The sequence below is a fragment of the Panthera onca genome, chromosome B3 (genome assembly GCF_046562875.1).
Source record: "Panthera onca isolate mPanOnc1 chromosome B3, mPanOnc1 haplotype 2, whole genome shotgun sequence".
NCBI lineage: Eukaryota > Metazoa > Chordata > Mammalia > Carnivora > Felidae > Panthera > Panthera onca.
Window position 1 is genome coordinate 114,507,125 of NC_138344.1, and position 23,996 is coordinate 114,531,120.

At 52.5% G+C, this 23,996-nt stretch overlaps 1 protein-coding gene across 1 annotated transcript in view; it reads left to right on the top strand.

Annotated features, from left to right (window-relative positions):
- Positions 1-23,996, top strand: part of PLEKHD1 (pleckstrin homology and coiled-coil domain containing D1) — a 31,842-nt gene that overhangs the window by 4,634 nt on the left and 3,212 nt on the right. The window contains exons 2-10 of the mRNA XM_060620148.3: positions 7,748-7,841; positions 8,177-8,266; positions 8,499-8,575; positions 9,591-9,682; positions 10,646-10,698; positions 18,897-18,991; positions 20,445-20,538; positions 23,133-23,311; positions 23,829-23,961. Of these exons, the coding sequence (XP_060476131.1) occupies positions 7,748-7,841; positions 8,177-8,266; positions 8,499-8,575; positions 9,591-9,682; positions 10,646-10,698; positions 18,897-18,991; positions 20,445-20,538; positions 23,133-23,311; positions 23,829-23,961 (907 nt within the window). The remainder of the gene's footprint in view (positions 1-7,747; positions 7,842-8,176; positions 8,267-8,498; positions 8,576-9,590; positions 9,683-10,645; positions 10,699-18,896; positions 18,992-20,444; positions 20,539-23,132; positions 23,312-23,828; positions 23,962-23,996) is intronic.

The following is a 23,996-nucleotide window of genomic DNA, read 5'->3' on the forward strand; positions in this document are numbered from 1 at the left end:
TACAAAATGGGGGTGGATCACACTGAGGTTTCTCAACTGTGTTCCATGGATGACTCTAGAGATGACTTGACTTTAGCACAAGGGGGTGGGGAGCACAGGGAGGGGCTCCAAGGCTCCGCCCATTTCACCCAGTGCCTCTGCACCACGACCTGTTTTATAGATTAACCCTGTCTTTACTGTATTGTCTGAAGAATTGCACTAGCATTTTTTAAAAGTCCCTTGGGCTTGATGCTCTGCATAAACCCTAACTTGTCATCACTCGTGCCCTTCACAGGTAGGATTCCTGTTGTCCTACCACCTCAGACCTAATGCCACACAAGTGGCCGAGGCCAGGATGAGCACTCCCTGAGCATACCAGGCCACCCGGAATGAACAAAAAGGGACACACACGGGGGGGGGGGGGGGGGGGGAGGGCTGTGTCATTTCTACGATCCTTCTATCAATTCTGAAAAGGACTTCTGATAAGCTGTCCTTTCCCGGCTCCAGGATTCACCTGGCTCCAAACCCACACTCGTTCTCAATGCCTGAAAGGCTGAGGGATAAGGGAGACTGGGTGCTGGTCCTCTTCCAGAAGGTTGTATCTGGGGAAGAAGGGGCAGCCACGCTAGATAGCCACCTTCCTGAGAAATGTAACCCATGGGCGGCTCTCACGTTTACTGGACTCTCGCTGCCATCCGGAGAGTGAGTTAACTTTATCCCGAGGAACTCCAAACCAGCACCCGGGCTTCTGTGTTCCTCACGAGGCTCTAAACTCTTGTTTCCTTGTTTATGGAGGAACGTGCCGTCCACTGTAGGCAGTCCTTGTTGCACGAACTCAGCTCGTCCCTCTCTCTCCCCCACCCTACCCCGTGGCCACATGGCCACACCCGCCTCTCACACAAGGTATCTGTGAGTCTGGTAGACTATGCTGAAGAGAAGGTTTGGCAGTGAGAAAGGCGGAAGAGGCATTTAAATCACCGAAGTGTGAACGCTGTCTCATTGAGTGCTGGCGCCCTGTTTTCTCAAGCTTTCCAGGCACCCCATCTTGCCATCAGCGGAGATGGGATTGTTCACCACTGTCTCTAGACACTGTAGGACCCAGACTCCCACATCTTCTCTGGGTCCTCTCTCCTCTGCGCTCTCCCATAAGCCCTCCTCCCCACAGCCCTCCAGGATTTCCCCTGACTCCAAATTGCTCTCTGTGCTCCAAGACCCTTTCCAGTCCCCACTCCCATGCTTGGCTTCTGCATCTCCAAAGAATAAGTTCAGCAAAGTAGATCCCTTTCTGTCTTAAACAGGACCTGCCCAACTCAGGAAGGACCCGTGGGCCTAAGCGGCATGTTCTCTCACTTTCAGCTGGATTGATCGCGAGGCCAGTGTTGACCATCCAGCTCTGGCTGAGCCTTTGTCACTTTCAGAGCACCGAGGAGGGGAGTAAAAGGTGGAGGCAAAGCTTAGGAAATCCCTCCAGGGTCCCCTTGTCTGTGTTGGGTGGCACCTGTCTCCACCTTGTCCACCTAAGCTGGCAGCTCCCCTCATCAGCAAGAAGCAGCCCCACCCTGCTCTGGTCCCCTTACTGCCCCTCCCCCCACACCACTGCCCACCCTGTTTGCACTTACCTGCCGGTAATCCCAGACATATTTTGATAACCTTGAACACACTGTTCTTTACATATGCTGTTCCTTCTGCCTGGAATGCCCCCCTCCCCCTTTGGCTTCCTCCCAGATTCCTAACACACTCCTATTCATTCTTCGAAACCCTGCTCAAGCTGTCACCTCCTCTCCGAGAATGCCCTTGGCTGGACACCTAAACCATTTCATTCCTCCCTGGTCCGCACCCTTCCTGTACCCCATACAAACTTGCAAGTCACTGTGTCTCCCGGTGCTTTATGGTGTCCCAGGGTATCCTGGTGCTTTACAATGTCTCAGGGTATTCCAGTGCTTTCCAATGCTGTAGCTTCCTCTGGTGCTTACAGTGTCCCAGGGATCCTGGTGCTTTATAGTGTCACAGGGTACTCGGTGCTTTACAGTGGTGCAATGCATCCTGGTACTTTGTAATTATCCCAGCTCCCCCATTTACCAGCTGTGTGATCTGGGGCACATATTACTTAACGTCTCTAGGCTACAGTTACCTCACCTAGCTGATGCGAGGAGTGAATGAGTTAACACACACAACGGTGCCTGGCACAAAGGAGGAGCTCCATTAGCTGTTCGTTTTAATTATTGATTTCTATCCTCTCTCGCCTGCATTTGACTTTAAGCAACTCGAGGGCAGGGAGTCATCCAGCCCCAGGGCCCCGCCTGGCCTTACCAGGTGATTCGTGAATGTTTGCCCCACTGAGCTGACCAGCGGCTTGCAGTCTCTCCACGGGGAAGGGCTCCAGGAGGACCAACAATTTCAGGTGATGAGTGACCGGGAGGGGCCATATGGAGTGGAGAGCAGGGCTGGGCGTCCAGAGCACCGCAGTTGAGAACACGAGCTGCGTCTGTGGACCGAACTGAGTTCCAAGTCTGCCTCTTACTAGCTGCTTAATCTCCCTGTGCCTCCATTTCCTCAGGCTACAGAAACACAAATACCCCCATCTCTTAGAGTGGCTGTGAGAGATTTAAAAAGATAACGCAGGCTTGTATGGAAACCAATTTGACAGTAAATTTCATATATTAAAAAAAAAAAAAAATACCTATCCCACTATTAAAACTTCCTCCTGGAAAAAAAAAAAAAAAAAAAAGATAACGCAGGAGCGCCTGGGTGGCTCGGTTGGTTGGACTTTCGGCTCAGGTTCGGTCCCCGAGTTCAAGCCCCGCTTCGGGCTCCTCGCTGATGGTGGGGAGGGAGCCTGCTTGGGATTCTCCCTCTCTCCTCTCTCTCTGCCCTTCCCCCACTCACGCTCTCTCTTAAATAAGTTAACTTAAAAAAAAATGACAATGAAACACTTAGCAAAGTGAGCGTCTTGGCACCTTGCAAACGCCCCTTAAGCTGGACGTGAAAATACTATTCTTTAGGGCCTGAGAGAGAAGGCAGCCGGTCCTGCAGACCCCTGCCCACGCTCACACTCTCTGGGCTGCACTTCAGCCTCGTGGGGCTGCCGAGGAGGGGCCTAGGGCTGGAGACAAAGCTGCACCCAGGACTGAAGGTGGCCCTGGACGGAAGGGCCGGCTTCAGACAGGAGGGAACGGCAGATGCAGGAAAGTGCCCGGTGCCTGCAGGACAGGAGCAGGCCAGCCGGTAGGAGCCTTGTGAGTGCAAATGGGAAAGGAGGCCAGGGGAGGTGGCTGCAGACACCGAACGTAATAATAAATAATAGCAGTAATAAAAGTAAATGTTCATTGAATACTTACCACATGTCACACAATATTCTAAGTCTTTGTGAGACCAAACTGATTTAATGATCCCAACAACCCTAAGAGATATAGCTACTATTATTATCCTCAGTCACCCCTGGACCTGAGGTGTCGCGATCAGGTGACCTGCCCCGATCACACAGCTGCTATGTGGCAGAGCACTGACTCTTGGCTAGCCCCGCCGTGGTACCACGGCCCCTGGCCCACTGGTTTGCTGCCCGGGTGCCGGCACGAACGAACGGGGAAGCGGCTCCACATGCAGAATAGGAGCAGGGACTGTGGTCTGTGGGTTCCAATCCCAGCCCCACCTCTGCCCTAGTTGGGTGACCTTGTACACATTACTTCACCTCAGTTTCCTCATCTGTAAAATGGGAACAAGAGTCCTGCCTTCCAGGATTGTTACATAGATCAAATACTCCGGTACATGTAGAACACTTCGCAGGGGAGCCAACATAGGAGAACAGCTGAATAAGTGGGGATTACCTGCAGCCCTTGCACAGCCGGCCAACTTGTAGGGCACAGAAGGAGATGGCTTCTGGCTTGCAGTCAGAATGAGATTGTCTGGGAGCAAGGGGACTTTGACGAAAGGGACAGGAAGACGAGGTGCCCTTCTGTGCAGGGGCACTCGGGTCCTGGGCCCCCACCTGCTGAGAGGAAGCTGAGAATCCTGGAGCAGTGAGCTGTCACTGAGACAGGTTTATGAGGAAAGGTGGCTCTTTGGGACCTGGAAGGCTGCCTGCCAAATGTGCCCTTTGTTGGGCGATACTCATCCCTGCCAGCCGGGGAGTCACCCTCTTCCTCCAGGTTCATGCCAGCTCCTCTCCCTTGACCCTAACCCCCACCCAAACCAAGCTGAGAACAGCTGGAATGAGGCTGGGCTGGCATGCATGGTGTGTGGGCCCTTGGTGTTCCCGGTGACCTGATCCTGCCGCCTTCTGCCTGGCTCCTGCTGCAGCAACACCATAGCCTCGCAGTTCCTTCCAGGGCCCGACACACTTCCCACCCCAGAACCTTTGCACCTGTGGCTCTTCTGCCTGGAACATCTTTCTTCTCCTCAAATGTCACCTTCCTAATCAGGCTTTCCCTGACCACCCTGTTTAATATTGAAACCTGAAACCTACCCCCGACCCCGCCACCCCTTACCCCATTACTTACTTAACCCTGCTTTATTTTCCTCTATAGCATTTATTAGCATCTGGTAAATGGCCTCTCTCTCTTATTTATTTACTGCCTGCTTCCCCACCACACATACTCAAGTATAAGCTCTATGGGGACAGGGATTTGTGTCTCTCTTGCCCACAATTCTATCACTAGCACCAAGGACATTGCCTGCTACAGAGTAGGAACTCAGCGATAAATCTTCACAGCAGCCCCCAAGAGACATATACATGCATTCCTTATTTTATAGAGAAGCTTTGAAAGGGAGGCTCAGCAAGACTGGGAGCTTGCCTGAGACCATGGCTTGAAGGATGGGGATTGTTTGACTCCAGAGCCCCTGTTCTCTCCCTGCCTGTGAGTCATGTGATCACCTACCGATCACATCCTTCCCTTCCCCAACCAAGTCCCTGGCACAATGCTTCACCCTCAGTGGGGAGGGGTCTCCAGAAGCGTCAGGAAGGCAAGAAGGTATTTGTCTTTATTGGGTTCCCATAACAAAATACCATAGATGGGGATAAACAGTCTCTTAAACTGTTCAACTGTTCTGTTAAACTACAGAAATGTGTGTTCTCACTGTTCTGGAGGCTGGAGATCAAGGTGCCAGCACAGTCAGATTCTGGTAAGGACTCTCTTCCTGGCTTGCAGATGGCTGCCTTCCCCCTACGTCCGCATGTGGCAGAGCGAATGCAAGCCCCCTCTTCTTACAAGGCCGCAGTCCTATTGCATTATGGCCCCACTCTTTGGGCCTCACTTAACCTTAATTACCTCCTGGAGATCTCCTCTCCAGATACAGTCACATCGTGGGTTAGGGTTTCAACATATGAGTTTTAAGGAACACAGTTCAGTCCATCACAGTATTTCAGAAGCCATCGAAAGGAGGGGAGGAGGGCCCTAGGAGGCAACCCTGTGCTGGTCTGTCTCACGCTTCCCTAGGGCGATGCATATTCAGAGCATGGGAAGGCATCACTCAGCCCTGTCCTGGGCCCTCTGGGAATTGGCAGAATGATGAGCAGAACCTCATTTCGTCCTCAAAATAACAGACGAGATAGGTGTTCTCATCCCCATTCCATAGGTAAATAAACTGAGGCTCGGAGAGGTGAGCTTACCCGCCTAATGCCCCTCAGCCAAGAAATGGCAGGTCGGTCTGATGCCGAAGCCTATGCTCTTAACTACTTTGTGAAGTTCTTTGAAACAGGCAGGGGGCATCTCCCTTGGCCCATGGGTCACAGGGGGCATGGCCCTGCCCCCCGGGAACCCAGCATCTCCTCAGGACAAGAAGAACACCTGGATATGTTGGTGCTGGGTGCCAAGTGCACCGCTCGGTCAGCAAGTTCAGGAAGAGCTCAGACGGCACTGTAGGCTGGACTGGTCACCAAGGAAGGGCTCAGCCAGATGAAAAGCGACAGGGAGGGCTTTCCAGGGACAACTGCAATGCAAAAAGTAGTGAGATGGGGGTGGTGAGTTTGGTATTGGCTCGGGACAGAGAAGCTGAAGGGCAGAAGTGGTGGGAAAGCTGAGAGGATGGGCGGGGGTCAGGTGCTGGCCGGCCCAGACTGTCCCCGCAGCTCTGCAGAGGGTGGTATCTATGTGTCCTTTCTCCCTGGGGGACAGAGAGACCTGGGGGAAGAGCTGGCATGAGCAGAAGTCCGCAGCTCCCTCCGGTATCCGGCTGGGCCGAGAGGGTCGGTGCAAATAAAGAACAAGGGTTGGCTTGAGGCTCGCGCCAAAGGACAAAGCTGAGCTTCTCTTTCCTGGGGGAGGTGAGGTGGCAGCTGTCCCGGGGACCCTCCCCCAGCAGCTGTGGCCTCAGGAAAGATCCCGGGGCTGATGGACTTCCGGAGATAAACCGGCTTTCTGTTACCTCCGGCAATTTTTACCGGCAATTTTTCTGGCCCCTGACAAGAGGGGGCCTCCAACCAGTAGTGTGCCGGTAAATGGCTGACAACTGGCTCTCTCGGGGGTGGGGGGAGCCCTGTTTGTATCATTTGATGATTTTCCTGGTGTAACTGCTCCCATTGTGACTGATATTAAGCTACCGACGCGATGTTACTGAATGCGGAGCAGGGGAGAGAGTCACCCTGCCGGCTCCTGTCAGCCCTTCTGAGTGGCTCTGGTGGCCACCCCTTCCCCTGATCCTGCCTCGATAACAGCAGTGTTCCCGGGGGCCCTGGGAGCAAGGGGCCAGTCGCCGTGGTTGTCCCTGAGCCTCAGGGTTTTTTTTTTTTTTTTTTTTTTTTTTTTTTAAATTTTTTCAACGTTTTTTATTTATTTTTGGGACAGAGAGACAGAGCATGAACTGGGGAGGGGCAGAGAGAGAGGGAGACACAGAATCGGAAACAGGCTCCAGGCTCCGAGCCATCAGCCCAGAGCCTGACGCGGGGCTCAAACTCACGGACCGCGAGATCGTGACCTGGCCGAAGTCGGACGCTTAACCGACTGCGCCACCCAGGCGCCCCTAAGCCTCAGGGTTTTGAGACCCGGTTGGATCTTTTCCTGGAATTGTACTTGGTGTTTCATTCCGGTCAGCTCCGATCATCAGTCCTAGGAGAGCCTCCAGGCTGGGTCCAAGTGCTCTGCACGTTGGCATCAGGCGGTCGCCTCCACAACAGTCAGAAAGCACCAGGTCCCAGAAGTCCTAAGTTAGACGTGAGTCCCAGAAGGAGGCCATGAAGCACGCGGACAAAAGGGAGTGCTGGCGTCACATGGAGGCTGCAGGCCTGCCCTCGCCAGCCTGGTCCACACGTTGGGTTCAAGTGTCAGTTTCACGATTCCTTGTCAGAAGACCCATCCTGGAATTATGCACAATCTCTTAGTGAGGTGGGGGTGGGGGCGGCTTCTAGGCTCTGTTCTCCTAGGGCAGAGAGGCTGAAGGGCAGATGCGGTGGGAGAGCTTTCTTCTCTCCCTTCTCCCCCTTCTCCTGGGGTGGACCCTAAGGGACTGGAGGTGATGGCTCAGGGGATGAAGGTACCCGAGGGGAAGGACTACAGATGCCCTCCTGTGCCAAGGGTGGCAGTGCGGCAGGACGGAGGCAGTGTGGGCTTCCCAGTCCAGCTGCCCACCGGTGTGAGGGTCAGGCTGCCGATGGCGGCGGGTGGCTGGCCGGCAAGGGCCTCTGCGCAGATGTGGAACACGAGCTGGTGAGGATGAGCCTGAGCTGGTGAGCCCACGGGCTCTCTACGTGAGTGCTGGGCCCCCCGAGGCCTTTCTGTCCCAAGACACCTCACCCTTTTCCTCCTTATTGCCCCTTCTTCCCCACCACCCACTGTAGGTTTTTCATCATCAAAGAGAGCTTTCTTCTTTACTACTCTGAAAGCGAGAAAAAGAACTTCGAAACCAATAAATACTTCAATATACACCCTAAGGTGAGGCAGCCTCTCCCCAGGGCCACAGTGGGTAGGACCCCATGGGGACAATGAGGGAGGGTGTCCTGCAAGGGTGGAAGACAGTCTCTTTTCTTGCTGTGGTCTAGCAGAGAGTCTGGAGAATGAATCCTTCTTGGGGCACAGGACTCTTGCCCCCTACGACTCTTCCTGGGCCCCGAGCCTGCCCCAGTCCTTCCTCTTCCTTCTAGGAGTCAGTTCTGGTCTGGCTCCCAGCCTGGGGCCCTTGGCAGGACCTGGCTTTGGCTGAGGGCTCCCAGAGGCCTTAAGTGATGTGGGGAGGGGGGGGAGGGCTGCCTGTTCTCGTTCTTTCTCAGGGAGTCATCCCCCTGGGAGGCTGCCTGGTGGAGGCCAAGGAAGAGCCCAGCATGCCCTATGCCATGAAAATCTCCCACCAGGACTTCCATGTGAGTAAAGCTCTTCTATCAGCCTGGACTGAGCAGGGCAGACCTGCTTCCCTGGGAACCTCCAGGCTCCCTGGGGGCAACCGCTCCGGTGGCCTGGCCTGGGAGGGTGTCAGGGTCATAGAGATGTGGGACGGTGGATGGAGGAGGAGATGGAGGAGCAGACTGCAGGCAGCCTCTGGCATCCCAAGAGTGGGCTCCTCTCAGGTACACCCGTGGTTCCTCTTCTTGGCAGGGGAACATCTTGCTGGCTGCTGAGTCCGAGTTTGAGCAGACCCAGTGGCTGGAGATGCTACAGGAGTCCGGGAAGGTGTAAGTACTCATAGGCGGGGGGGCACGTCCAGGAAGTGAATGGTTATGGGCTGGGCCCACCCTGATCACCTAGTGGGAACTGAGGACCCCAGAAAAGGGCAGGGTGAGGGAGAAAACTGTCTGGGCCGTCTTGGAAACAGCCCATCCCTCCAGCCAACCTAAATACTCCTGCTTCTCCTTGGCCAACTGCAGCCCCTGGGCCTCCAGGCTTTTGATCATGGATTCTCCCAGCTGGGCATTCTTCCAAGTCCTGGGGAGGGAGGGCAGATGGGACAGAGGAGAGAAGAAACACAAAAGGCCAAGGAAAAGCAGGAGTATTTAGGTTGGCTGGAGGGATGGGCTGTGGGAGTTGGTTAGAGTGGGCAAGAAAGAACAGGCCAGGTTGAGAGGTCTGCCAGGTGGGCTTGGAGCCCAGTGACCTTTGCTTGTCTGGAGTCACAGGTGGCAGACGTAGACCACTTGTCTCCGACTCTTGGGAGCAAATCCAGCACCGCTAGGAGGGTTTGGCTGCCTCCTGACACCCATCTCACCTCCCCAGGTCCACAGTGAATCCTAGCATAGATTGGAGCGGGTGCTTTGTAAATCAGAGTCCAGATCATAGAAACCTCCGGCCCAACACGGTCCATTTACATGTGAACCCCTGTCCCGGCACCTGCTGGGTCATGCTTTTAGCTCAACAAATAACACTGCGCATGCCCCATACGAGGCCTGGTGCCAGGTAGTGGCCTGTGGTGGTAGAGAAAGCAGCCTGGGAAGCAATCTCTTCCCTGCTCCGAAGCTGCTGGCCCAGTCCTCGGTGGCCCACTTTGCGGCCTGGGCTGGCCTCCGGGGACTGTAACTGATCGATGCTGGTGGCACGGCCAGAGCCACGGGAGCCAGAGTGAACGGGGCTGCGATTCTGGAGGAGACAGGATGGGCGAGTACACGCCATGCACGGTCTCCCTCTCCTCTCCCCTTCTGTTGTAACGATTTTGTGTTTCTTCTCTCCTCTGTCCCATCTGCCCTCCCTCCCCAGGACTTGGAAGAATGCCCAGCTGGGAGAAGCCATGATCAAAAGCCTGGAGGCCCAGGGGCTGCAGTTGGCCAAGGAGAAGCAGGAGTATTTAGGTTGGCTGGAGGGATGGACTGGAAGCTGAGGCTCCCTAGGTAGCACTTCAGGGCCGGGGTTATAGCTGGGGCTCGGTGGAGGACGGAGGAGGGGAGCTGGGGCAGGGCTTAGCAGGCTACCAGGAGCCGTAGGTAGAGGCTTGTATGGTGTAACCTGTGTCCTCTTGGCCAGCGTGGCAGGAGGACCTCTGGGCCAGCTTTGTCACTTGTCTATCAGCTGCGTGTCTCCAGACAGGGTAGCCTCTGTAAGCCTTAATTTCCTCATCCTGAAAAGGGTCACGAGAATAGTCCCTAGGTTTGGGAGGTGGGACCTGGGGATCAGGGGAAATGAGAACGTGCCGGTAAGCATTTGTTTCAGGCACACAGTAAGGGCCCCATGAATGGAGTTGATGTTATCCTGCCCTGGGTTCCCGGGTCCTGGATTTGCCCCAAACTTCCACCCCCTTGGCCCACTTTCAACCTGACCCTGTGCCCCTGACTGGCTGACAAGTATGCTCTGTTTGGGAAAGAAGAAGGTGAGACTGGGGCTTTGATCCTTTGCCTGGGATCTTTTCCCCTGCTACCTCCTTAGACACCCAGGGCCTCGGCTCTGGGTCCCCTCTGCCTGCTTCAGAACCCCCCTATAGCCCCAGAACCTGCACCCCCCACCTGCCAGACACTAGTGCAGGGGAGCAGCACAATTAACAGCACTTCTAGGGGTGCAGACACCCCCCCCCCCCCCCGAGCTTCTGAAGATGAAGCCGTCCCTGTGCGGGGACAGGGACCAGAGAGGAAGGTAGTGGCTGCGGCCGGCATGTCAGCTTCTATCCTCAGGAGCTGGCTCTGCCTGCTGGCTGGCCTGGACATGACAAACCGTTTCCCTGGGAGATCCTGGAAGTGAAGGAGGTTACTGGAAGGCCCTGGCCCCCTCCAGGCCAGAGCCGGACTGAGCTTTCCGTGAGAGCGTGCGCACTTGCTTTGCAGACAAACTGATGGAGGAGACCGAAGAGCTCTGCCTTCAGAGGGAGCAGAGAGAGGTAGGCACACAGAGGCCGAGGCCGCTCAGAATTGCTGCCCCTCCCCCGCGGCCCCTGCTCCGGGGGCCCCTTAACAGCCAAGGTGTACTGGCTTGTGTTCCTGGCATTAGGGACGCATGTAGGGGAGCAAGGCACCCAGAGAACTCTCCAGGAAGTCAGACGGGCAGAGCAGGGGCACCGTGAGGTGACCGTGCTTGGGACTTGCTGTGGCTTCTTGTCAGAGAGCATTTGTTCTTGCCAGTCGCCAGAGACAAAAGTAAAAAGGGTAGGTGACCACGTTCTCGAGAAAGCCATCCCAAAATTGTATAAGCTGTATCGGTAAGTAGTGAGCTGCCGATCACCGGTGATCTTCACAGGAAGCTGGGATGGCCTCTGTAGAGGGACTTCTGCACCACGAGGGTGATTGGGTTGGATGAACTCAGGGGTTCCTTCTTCCTCTAAATGACACAACGTAAGTTCCAAAAAAGCCAAGCATTAGCCAGAGGCAGCCTGCACTGGGGAGCCGCTGAAGTCCACTTCATCTGGAATCTCCGAGCGGCCTTGGGCCTTGCCTGTTTCTGAAGTGTCATCAGCACCCCTGAAAGGGCACAGTAAGGTAGGGGATAGCACGGCAGACTTGGAGCCAGGCCGCCTATGTTTGTATTTGACCTTCAACGCTTCTAGCTGTGTGACCTTGGACAAGTTACCTAACCTCTCCGGACATCAATAGTCTTTCTTTTTTTTTAAGTTTATTTATTTATTTATTTTGAGAGAGACAGAACAAGAGCAGGGGCGGGGCAGAGAAAGAGGGAGAAAGAGAATCCCAAGCAGGCTCCACGCTGTCGGCACAGAACCCAACGCAGGGCTCGAACTCATGAACTGTGAGATCGTGACCTGAGCCAAAACCAAGAGTCGGCTGCTTAATCGACTGAGCCACCCAAGCACCCCTGAACATCAATATTCTTACATGAAAAGTGGAGACAATGGAACCCGTCTTATTAAGATGTGAAGATTAAGTGAGATGTTATATATAAAGCACTTGGCACATAGTATGTGCTCAGTGAGTATCTGTGTTTGTTAGCGTCACAATCATGTTATTACTCATTATGGGCCCATTCTACGTGTCAACTGCCTGAGGCCTGAAGCTGCAAAGTGCCTTTCCCATAGGAGAGCCTGATTCAGCCCACTTCTCTTCACCCAGTCGGTTTTTTCTTGTGCCCGTAGGGCTGGGCCCATCTGCCTGGGCTCAGTGCCTCCCTCTGTGACTTTTCTCTTGCGAACCACCTTTCCCAACCACCCTTCACTGGGCTCTGAGACAGGCCCTACTGTCAAGAAGCATCCTGTCCCTGCAGCACCCCGAATATCCCCAGGACCCAGGACCGTACCTGGCCCAGGATGAGTGCTTGACAAATGTTTGTGGAATGATTCACGGAGCGAACATTTTTGATTCTTGTCATTTCACATCACATCTTGATTTGAATCTAGTAGGACGATCCGGCCTCATTTTCCTTCTTCAGACTTTTACCAGATCTTCTTGCCCGTGTATTCTCCTAGCTGGACTTCAGACTCATTTCGTCATTTGACGACAACAGGAAAAACCAAACCCAAACAAACAAGAAACACACCCCCAAAGCCATGGAGGCTTTGCGTTAGGATTCCATGGATTTGAGGCTTGGCGTGGTGACAGCACTGAGCCTTCTCGCAGCCGTGCCGTCTGGGCATCCGTGCCTCCACGCTCTCATCTGGGTCCCGCATTAAAGTCTTGGCATTTTCTTCACACGGTTCTGCCATTTTGACAAGGGAGCCTTCTGGTGGCTTGTCAGCAACCTAAAGACAGGTAATTGAGGAAGCCAGGGGGTGGGATGGAGTGACAGACACAGCCACCGGCAGGGAGAGAGACAGACTTATCCATCAGAGAGGCTAAATCTGGGGCAGCAGTCAGCCGGAGGAAAATTTAGACACTCTATCTAGGTCTTTAGCCAGGAAATGAGGCCAGCGGAGACCCACCGCACGCAGGCCTCACTTAAAGCCGTAGCACGTTGAAGGAGCGAGGCCTGTCAGCTGTGAGCTCCCTGGTCTGGTGCTACGAGATCTGAGCGAGACTCACTCGGGCCCAGCCGATCCCCCGTGAAGGCTGCTGTGAGCGGGTGGAAAGGGAGAGGGCCGTGCCCAGGTCCGTATTCCCGCATCAGCTGCGCGCTGCAGATCGGGAACAGAAATCACTGCTTCCCTGACTTGCTCATCCATATGATGGGTCTTCCTGTCCCCTGCATCTTTCCCATCTCCACTGCGAGGCTCAGAGGTTGTCTGGGTGCGCGTTGGGCCGCTTAGAAAGGCCTCAGGTACAACAGCCCAGTGATAAGATGAAGATTCTCTGATCTTTAAGAGGCAGTCTGGCCTAAAGAAAGACTCAGGGTCTGGATCCCGGAGACTCATATTGGAGTCTCAGCTCCATCACTGACTGTGTGGCCTTGGGTAAGTTAACCTCTCTGAGCCTCAGTTGCTCTATCTGTGATGCTCTGATAAGAGTTGATGGCTGTGGCTGCCTAGTTCCTGGGTCGCTGTGAGGCTCGATGAAATCAAAGGCAGCAGAGTGCTTTGTGGATGGGCAGGGCCCATGCAGATGTGCACTGTGCGGTGATGCGGCCCCGACCTCCTCCATGTGGAAGGGAGGGCCTGGGACTCTGGAGGCATGAGCAGAGAGCACGGGGTGAGCCAGCCTGGGCTCATCTGCCCCGGGGCCAGAAGGCCATGCCCTTCCTTGAGCCCTTCCTCAAGTGTCCCTGGCTCCTTGTGACCTCATCTCTCATCCCTGGAGGAGGGCAGCCCGACTACCTTTCCTTCTCTCGCCGAACTCAGAGAGCTCAGCCTTGTATGTGGGTAGGCACCTAGGAAATCGAAATGCCCAGGGCCCATTAGGCAGGCATCTTGCCCCCCAGGCTGCTCCCGGTCAGAACATAGACCCTTGGTGTTGGGAAGAACCTGTCACTTCAAGGGGAGGCTCTTTGCTCACCTCCCTGATGGATGTTATCTTGCTTCTGTGATGGGCAACTCACGACCTCTGGCGGGATTCTTCACCTTGTTGCTCTGTGGCTCGAAGATTCTTCCTTTCCTTGAGCAGGAATCTGCCTTCTAGTGACTTCTTCCCAACCCCGTACTCCTGCAACTTAAGTCAGGCCCAGGAGTCAGAAGAACAAGCACTAGATGGTGGAAGAGGCTTTAGCTGCAGCGGGTCCTGGCTGACCTCAACCTATGACGGGGTTGCCGCAAGCTCTCATACCGTCTTGGCCACAGGAACAGAAGGTTCTGGCCGCTTCAGGTTTTCAGGTCCGGCTATCATCAGTCTTCTAAGGCTCCACCTGGAGATCAGTGTTAGCTAAGAGACACACAGGGAAATCGAAAGGTAGAAAAGAAGTGAGCGACTGGAAAGAAGGTTCTCTTTCTTTGTCCTCATCCATGTGTAGCTTTTTTTATTATTGTTAATGGTAGAAATCATGCTCTTTGCAGAACACCTGGAAAACAAACTTTATTCTTAATCCCACAATTGACACAACTGCTGCCAACATTTTGGTGTTTTTCTTCAGTCTTTAGAGAAATATATATATATATTTCTCTATATATATTCTTATATATATATATATTTTTTTTATTTTTGTGTTTGTTTATTTTTGAGAGAGAGAGAGAGAGACAGAGACAGAGCACAAGCAGGGGAGGGGCAGAGGGAGAGAGAGACAGACAGACAGACAGACAGAATCCGAAGCAGGCTCCAGGCTCTGAGCTGTCAGCACAGAGCCCGATGCGGGGCTTGAACTCACAAACTGCAAGATCATGACCTGAGCCGAAGTCGGCCGCTTAACCAACTAAGCCACCCAGGCGCCCCTATATTTTAAACAAAATAGGATCACAGCAGATATTCCATTTTATGGCCTGCTTTTTCATTATACCTTCATTAACATTTGTACCTTCAGCAATTTTTCATGTCATTCAACATTCTTTGAAAACATCAGTTTTGATGACCACGTACTGATACATCCTACGTGATGTTTCATTTAACTCACCTGTTTTTGGACATCTAGGCTGTTTTCTTTTCTTCTTCTTCTTATTATTTTATTTGTATAAGTTTATTTCTTTATTTTGAGAGAGAGAAAGCACAAGTGGGGGAGGTGCAGAGAGAGAGGGAGAGAGAGAGAATCCCAAGCAGACTCTGCATTGTCAGCATAGAGCCCGATGTGGGGCTCAAACCCACAAACTGTGATATCATGACCTCAGGTGAAGTCAGATACTTTACTGACTGAGCCAGCCAGGCGACCCTAGGCTGTCTTCACTATTATAAATTATGCCACAGTGAGCACCTCTGCACACATGAATCGTGGCCTACTATCTAATTGTTTAGGAGAGGTTCCTTCCTATGGGCAAAATCACGGAGTCTGGGCAAGAACTTTTAAGACTCCTGATGCATATTGACAAATTTCTTTCCAGAAATTTTGTACCAGTTTCCACTCTCAGCCGCTGTGCGTGGACATTTCCATCTCACTCTACCCCACTGCCCGTGTTCGAGTCCCTCCATCACCGACTAGCTACAGCGTGGGGAAGAGGGATGAAGACATGTGTAACTTTGAGCAAGTTCCTTGACCCTTGTGTACCTCTGCTTCTCTCATCTATAAAATGAGGACAAAAATATTATTCACTTTCAGAGCTGTTGTAAGGATTACACGAATTAATACATGTAAAGTACTTAGAACAGGAAACTCACAGCAAGTGCTATCATTGTCATTATCATCATATACCAAATCTGTTTCAGAATTCTCTTTTCCATTCCTTTGAATTGCTGTCTATTCTTGAATGGATACTACACAGCTTCAATTTATAATACTATCCATCGTTTATTAAGCACTTACTATGTGACAGACAGTTTGCGTGGATTAGCCCAGATTATCCTCCCATGAACCCTACAAGGTGGTATTGCCCATCCCAGAGAGTACCCCCCCATACCCCTCCTTCTTCCTGCATTGGATCCAAAGGCCATCTAGACCACATCCCCAGTTTCATTTACTATGTATGTGCAAATGTCTCCCCCTTGACAGGTGCAGTCCCTTCTCTCTGCTGAGCTCCAGCCCCTTCTATCCAACCGTTGGCTTCACATCTCCAGCCAATGTCTCAAAGGTACTGCAAACTTAACACGTCCAAGGCCACTTATGATCTTCCCCAGCAGAGCTGATGGTCTAGCGCTCCCTATCTCAGGGAATTCACCTCCTCCCATTGTTTGTGCAGATTGGAAACCTGAGAGTTGTGCCTCATCCTGTCCTCCCCATCTCACCCTTTCCCACTCCACCCCCAAGTTCTGCTAGCTACCCCCAAATCTCTAGAAGCTGTCTGGCCACTTCTCTCCATCTCACCGCCTCGCTCAAGTTCACACTACTATTAGGTCTTGCTGAACTAATGCAGTGGCTTCCCCCCACCCCCTGCCGGATTCCCTGTATCCCTCCTGGCCCCTTTTCATCCTTTTTCTCCTCACTGCAGCTGGAGTCATGGTTTAAAATGGAAATCGGATTGCGTTGCCCGTCTTCATCCCCTACTTTCTGCTCAAAACCTTCATTGTTTGTTCTGGCTCAGGAAAACCACAAAATCCGCAGCATAGCCCAAGGCGCTGTGTGGTCAAGCTTCCCTCCTGCTGTTCACCCTCACTGTGGGCCCAGCGGTGTGGAAATATCTTGGTTCTTTCAGGTTCTGCAGGTTTCTGAAGGGCCTTTGCACATACTGATCCTTGTTCCTGGAATGCTGTTTCCTCTTCCCGCTATTTATGCACCTTCACATGTTGGCTCAAAAATCTGCTCCCCACCCCACCCCCCAATCGTTCCCTACTTCTTGTCCAAGACAGCTTTACAAAGAACCGTGTTCCCATCCTGCACTTCACATACTTTGGTTTGTAATGATACTCTTGTGTGTGATTATTTTATTAGTTTTTGATTCTTGCACTGAGCTGTAAGCTCCATGAGAACTGAGACGTGTCTGGGTTTGCTCATTCTCACATCCTCAATGCAGAGCCTGGCAGGTCCTTGGTGCCTATTAAACACTCAATAACTATGTGTGGCATGTGTGAATGAATGAAACTATTTTTTAAAAATCCCATTGGGGTTTTTATTGGGATCACATGAGCCTGTAAATTAATTGGGAAGAACCTCCACTGTATTTAGTCTTCCAATCATTCAGGAGCCTACATTCTTTTCAAAAGCATAATTGCTTTTATTGGGAACTTAGAAATAATGCAGTGAAGCATGGCGAACAGGGATTATTTGGCTCGGAGGAGAGGAGACTTGGGGACAGATAACTGTCCCCAACACATGAAGGGAAAAAGGATCAGTCTTGTTCTGTGGCTCCAAGGGCAGAAGGTCAGCCCACTGACGGAAGTTATAAGGAGGCAGATTTGGGCTCAGATGGAACAGGTGGATGAAACGGGCCACCCCCTCCCCTAGGTGGACCTGGGACACTCAGGCTTCGCCTGTCCTTGGCTTTGCCAGTCGTCTGTTTTGCTAAGAGCTGTTCACTGGCTCTTACTTTGCTGGCTAGGGGTATTCAGTCTTCGTGGCTGAGGAGAAGAGCTTAAGGGGACACTATGACCAAGGACAGCAAGTTCCAGGCAGGAAGGCAGCTGCCGAAGGGAGAGTCTGTGCAAAGGACGGAGGTGGCTACAGGGGTTTTGAACGGAAGTTTTGCTCCATAAATGAGATTCAGCCCTCTCATCTGAGCCCCACGAAACTTTCGGCAAAATCTGCGGTCCTTCATCCATGTTTTTGTCTTTGTTGCTTTCAGGGAGGGCTCATCTGAGGTCGGACCCGGAAGGAAGAGTTTTGATCAGGTTGTTCTGGAATGAAATGGGCTGTCTTAAGAGGGGGTGAATTCCCCGTCATGACAGCCATTCAGGCAGAGCCCAGGCCATCTCTTGGCAGGAAAACTGATCCCAGGATTCAAGTGTGTGATGAAGAGTGAAGTGCTTTCAGGCCCCTTTGACCATAGACGGCTCTGATTCATGGATGTCTGTTCTCTTACTGCCACACAGCATATGTGTTGCCCAGACACATGCAGTTATTGACTTAGGTGGGAAAAGCATTTCATCACACATACCTGGGCCCGACATGGGGAGGAAGGAGAGGAAAAGCCAATTGATTGTTTTGTCGTGTTATTTTTAGGAGCGTCAGTTTCACTGTCTGGTTCTTGGAGGCATAGCAAGGGCCTGCCGGCACCTGAGGTGCTGGGAATAATATCCTCCCACAGTGTGTAATGTGGAGGAGCAAAGCGGGTGTCACAAAAATGCTGCCAGCTAAGCTTCGCCTGAAGGGTGCCCTGCAACCCCAGCTGCCATTGCAGCCCAGGAAAACCGGACCCTCGGAGGGCACATACCTGTGCTTACCAGCCCTCCTGACAAGACTAGTCTGGCCCTGGGGCTCCGCACTGGGCTTTCTGGCTCTCCTGTTCCCTTAGGGCTGAGTATAAGGGAAGCTGCAGGCACCTAGGCTGGCTGCTTCCTAGAGCCTTGAGAATAAAATTTTCTGATTGTTTGGGTCAGGACTGGCTTTTCTTTGCCACCTTTGACAGATGTCACTCTAGGGATCTTTTTGTTTTTTAATTTTTATTTAACGTTTATTTTTGAGACAGAGAGAGACAGAGCATGAACGGGGGAGGGTCAGAGAGAGAGGAAGACACAGAATCTGAAACAGGCTCTAGGCTCCGCGCTGTCAGCACAAAGCCTGATGCGGGGCTCGAACTCACGGACCGTGAGATCATGACCCGGGCCGAAGTCAGACGCTTGCTTAACCGACTGAGCCACCCAGGCGCCCCATAGGACTCTTTAATGGAAATACACACCCACCACGTTTTCCTCCAGGGCTTGAGAGCCAGCCAGCCTACCTGAGGGGGTTAGTGACTGGAGTTGCCCAGCAGAGTAGACACCTAGAATTATCATCACCTCCAGGCACAGGCCATGGTGTTGAGCATGCTCAGTGTGTTTGAGAAGGCCACACCCATCGCAGACTGGGGATTTGTTGAGACTGTGTATGGACTAGTGGGACCAGGGCTCCTTAGGACTTAACTCCAAGTCTGTGACAGCATATGGCCCAGACTGTACCACATCACATAGGGGCCCCTGGACTAGAGGGACGCTTCCTGACCTCAGGAGCCCTTTGCTGCCCATGACTCTTCTCTTCCCCTCTGGTTCTCTTCAGGAGCTTGAGCGCCTGAACCAGGTGCTGGAGGCCGAGAAGCAGCAGTTCGAGGAGGTGGTGCAGGAGCTGAAAATGGAGCAGGAGCAGATCAAAAGGTGGTGGGGGCGGGAGGAAGGTGCGCCTGGGGCAGGGCATTAGGACCCGCATTTCCCATCGGGCCTGGAGACGTCTCGCCCAGGAGAGTCTCGTTACTTGATGACTTGGTTTGGGTCTATCTTCCCAGTGCTCCAGGCCTCGGGGCAGCCCAGAAGGAGCTGTAGACCCCACACGAACTGGAGAACTGGAGGTGAGGCACCAGCAGGTGCCGACAGGCGTCCCCCGCAAGCAACAAGCCCCTCTTGCCTCTGTCAAGCCTTCCTTACCCAGAGGCAGAGGGGAACAAGCCGGCCTGGAGGTGCTGTTAGCCAAGACCCCCCAGCGTCGCCTGCACAGTCCCATCACGTTCTGGCTAACGATGTCCCTCGGGATCTTTAGTCCTGTGTATGCTTTGCAAACCAGTTGCACATTATAATCATACACCAGGATTAGAATCTCTGGAAAGTAGGGCCCAGAGATCTATATTTTACAAAAGCTCTTCGGGTCATTCTGATTCAGCCGATCCAGGAATTTGGAAACCAGTGCTCTGGGTGCTGTTGATGGCGGTGGTTGTCCTCGTCGTCGGCATCCTCCTCCTCATCACTACTGATAATCAGTGTTAGCCCACAAAGGTTTTTCTTGCAGCAGCCTTATAAAAGGAAGTCAATTAGACAAGCACTTTGGGGAGGGAGAAATACTGAGGATCTTACCAAGTAAATAGCCGAGCACCTGCTTATCTCCAGAATTGTGCCAGATACTGGAAGAGAGGATGTCCCCTTATCTTACCATGCAGGATCTTACACTCTTGTTGGGAAAATCAGACTAACACCCAGGAAACATCCACACGATAATATATAGTCAGGTACTAGGGACCACAGTGCAGACTCCCTGTGTCCTAGGAATTAAGGTATACATGTGATCCTTGTGGGCATGAAGAGGGGTTCAATTGAGCGGGGCCTTGAAGGATGGGTAGGATTAGGAAATTGGGCAGGAGAAAAGGGAAAGGCATTTCAAGCAGGAGGAAGGGAAACCAGGGGTAAAGGCCTGAGGTGGCCCAGGCTGGTTAAGAAAGCAGCAAAGGGGTTGTCACCCCAGAGAAGGGCCTCAGCCATGACCCATGTGAGAGTGAGTAGGGATACTGGCAGGGTCTGTCCAGGGAAGAAAGGAGGTGGGGCCAGGCCCCCTCCCTTTGTTTCTCCACTGCTTCCCTCTGCCTGTGGGGTGGTCCTGGGTTTATCCCACCTGACAGATGCATGTGTCCCTGGAGCAAGTGACGTCAACCCCACTTGGCCGGGATCTCCTCCTTTCAGCCCCAGGTTCCTACAGCTGCTGTCAGGACCCCGCCATGCAGAGAGGGGCTGGCCTTCCAAGGCCCCCTGTGAGCCATGTCGGGAGGTCAAGCAAAAGCATTTCTGTGTGCAGAGGGGCTTGGGAGGGGTGGGCCCTGCCATACCCAGCCTTCTGTCCCTGCAGGGAGCTAGAACTGACCGCAAGATGCCTCAAGGGTGTGGAGCAAGAGAAGAAGGAGCTGAGGCACCTTACAGAGTCCTTGCAGCAGACGCTGGAGGTGAGGGGCCACTGGTGGGCTGGTGGGCCTGGAGGCAGGCTGCTTGGTTGGACCACGTGATGCTGTTTTTCCCCCAGAGGGTTCTCCACAAGGGGAACGGGGCCCGATGGAGTGATGATCTAAAAGGTCTCTTCTCTGTGGACCAGAGAGCACGGGAGGCCTAAAGCAGGACCCATGGAAGCAAACTCAAGTTTTGCCTTGCTGTGACTGTGCCCTTGGGAAATCCATCTTCTTCAGAGTTTATATCTTTATACCACATGGAGGGTTGATTAGGGTGGGCGGCGGGACCACCCACCTCTTCCTTCTTGTGGCTCATTCACTTAGCTGCTACTGGGTGAAATTGAGCATGAAGGGAAATTAACTGTATGTCACCTGCCTCTGATACCACAGAAACTGTGAGGGGGAGAGAGGCAGTGGCATGTGTCAAGGACAAAGTACAGACTGTTCCCAGCCCCTCTTCCCGGCTCCTCCTGAGTTGCCCCTCTGCACCTTACACAAAGACACCCTGACCCCTACTCCAAACCACTGAGCTCATCTGTCCCGATGAGGCCAACCCCTTTCAGACTCAACATTTTTGCCCATGCTATTCCTTCTTTTTTTTTAATTTTTTTTTTAACATTTATTTATTTTTGAGAGACAGAGCATGAGCAGGGGAAGGGCAGAGAGAGAGGGAGACACAGAATCCGAAGCAGGCTCCAAGCTGTCAGCACAGAGCCCGATGCAGGGCTCGAACCCACGAACCATGACCAGAGCCGAAGTTGGACACTTAACCGACTGAGCCACCCAGGCGCCCCGCCATGCTATTCCTTCTACACAGAATGTTCTTTCACCTCTTCTCTGCCTGGAGAACTCATCCATCCTACTAAGACTCAACTCCAACAGAACTGTAGCCAAGCTTCCCTGACTCTTCTAGGCAAGGTTTTGCTGTGAGCTCCAGGCTCCGGCAGCACTTTGCATGTCTTGTTATGGGACACTAGGTTGTGTCTTCTAAGCGGTGAACTTCGCTAGACTGTGTCTTAAGGTGTCTCCCAGCCCTGCACCTAGCGGCAGCCTGGCACAGCGCTAATGTTTACTCTGAATTCATGAATTGCCTTGAGGGCTGCAAGGGTTTCTATTCTCTCTCCACTGACTAGAGGCTTAGTCTGTGGTGCCTTTATTTGTTTTTCTTTTCAGTTCACATCATGAGAGATGGTTCTCATGGAGAGTTTCAACTCTAGAATTTCTGGGTAGTGCAAGACCCCAGCCTGATAAATGACGAGGACATCTAAATCTGTTCTAGGGCTGGCTCCTTTTGAGTGTTTTTCATATGAGCCCAACACATGCCCTCACTCAGCCCTCGGGGAATAAAGACCCCAGAAGGTCACGGTGCCCTTGGATGCCGGTTTTAGTAGGTGCCACTTCCACTGGAAGCTGCATTGAGCTCCTCCCTGAGTCCCTCTGTGGAGGAGTAACCTTGCCTCTTTGTGAGGAAGGAGATCTTGGTTTTGGCCTTTTACCTCCATGGAAGAAGGAAGATATTTGGGGTGTCTTTTTTTTTTTTTTTGGTGGATATTTTATTTTTATTTTTTTTTATTTTAACTTGTTTTATTTTTTTTTAATTTACATCCAAATTAGTTAGCATATGGTGCAACAATGATTTCAGGAGTAGATTCCTTACTGTCTCTTACCCATTTAGCCCATCCCCCCCCACAACCCCTCCCGTAACCCTCAGTTTGTTCTCCATGTTTATGAGTCTCTTCTGTGTTGTCCCCCTCCCTGTTTTTATATTATTTTTGTTTCCCTTCCCTTATGTTCATCTGTTTTGTCTCTTAAATTCCTCATATGAGTGAAGTTATATCATTTTTATCTTTCTCTGACAAATTCCACTTAGCATAATAATACCCTGCAGTTCCATTCACGTAGTTGCAAATGGTAAGATTTCATTCTTTTTGATTACTGAATAATAGTCCACTGTGTGTGTGTGTGTGTGTGTGTGTGTGTGTGTGTACATACCACATCTTCTTTATCCATTCATCCATCCATGGACATTTGAGCTCTTTCCATACTTTGGCTATTGTTGATAGTGCTGCTATAAACATGGGGGTGCATGTGTCTCTTCGAAACAGCACCTCTGTATCCCTTGGATAAATGCCTAGTAGTGCAATTGCTGGGTCATAGGGTAGTTCTATTTTTAGTTTTTTGAGGACCCTCCATACTGTTTTCCAGAGTTGTTGCACCTGCTTGCATTCCACGGGTGTCTCTCTTTTTTTTTTTTTAATGTTTATTTCTGAGACAGAGAAAGACAGAGCATGAGTGGGGGAGGGGCAGAGAGAGGGAGACACAGAATCCAAAGCAGGCTCCAGGCTCTGAGCTGTCAGCACAGAGCCCGATGCAGGGCTCGAACTCACAGACCTCGAGATCATGACCTGAGCTGAAGATGGATGCTCAACTGACTAAGCCACCCAGGTGCCCCCCCCCAACCCCCAACAGTGTCTCTTATAGAAGATTGAGTGATAAGGACATCCCTCCCTGAAACTGAAAGGCAGGTGAGGGCAGCCATGTTGGAAAACCTAAACTAGGTTATTTCCCTTCTTCCCTCCCCGCATCCATGCCAGGAACTCTCCATAGAGAAGAAGAAAACCCTGGCTATGCTGGAGGAGAATGAGAACCAGCTGCAGACACTGGCCAATCAGAGTGAGCAGCCCCCTCCCAATGGGGGTCTCCATAGCAACCTGAGGCAGATAGAAGAAAAGATGCAGCAGCTTTTGGAGGAGAAGCTCCTGGCTGAGAAGCGGTAAGGGGGCCTTCAACCCCTGAGTCCCGTTTTGATAACATCCCTTGAACTGCACATCCAGACTCTTGGGTTCTAGCTGGCTTTGACCAGATAGGTCACTTACTTCCTTTTGCCTAGGACTCAGTTTCCCCACCAGGCAAATGGGAAGAAAACTTTCACTACCTAGAGCCGACCTGATCATGGTCTCTTGGACTGGTATGAACCATACAGACATTAGGTCGGTCTAACAATGCTTTGTGGCAGGCGGGGCAGGTCCTCCAAGCCCCTTTGCACAAATGAGGAAACTGAGCCTCCGAGGATTTGTAGGACTTTCTTGAGGTCACAGAACTAGCAAGACCTGGACCCAAGACTCCAGTCTTCAGGCGGGGGCTCTCCTCGCTTAACCACACCACCCCTCGCATCCCCAGAAAGTTCTGGGTCTCGGGGTTTCTCCAGCCGGGTCTCTAGGAGGGGCTGCCCTCCCACTGGAAAGGCCCGTTGGCGAGTGAGCACTGAGCACCACTTCTGCCCCGGGCAGGATGAAGGAGAACGAAGAGCGCTCTCGGGCCTTGGAGGAGGAGCGCGAGTTCTATTCGAGCCAGTCCCAGGCGCTGCAGAACTCGCTGCAGGAGCTGACGGCAGAGAAGCAGCAGGCAGAGCGGGAGCTCAAGGTTGGCCTGGGCCTGCTGGGAGCAGCCTGTGCGGG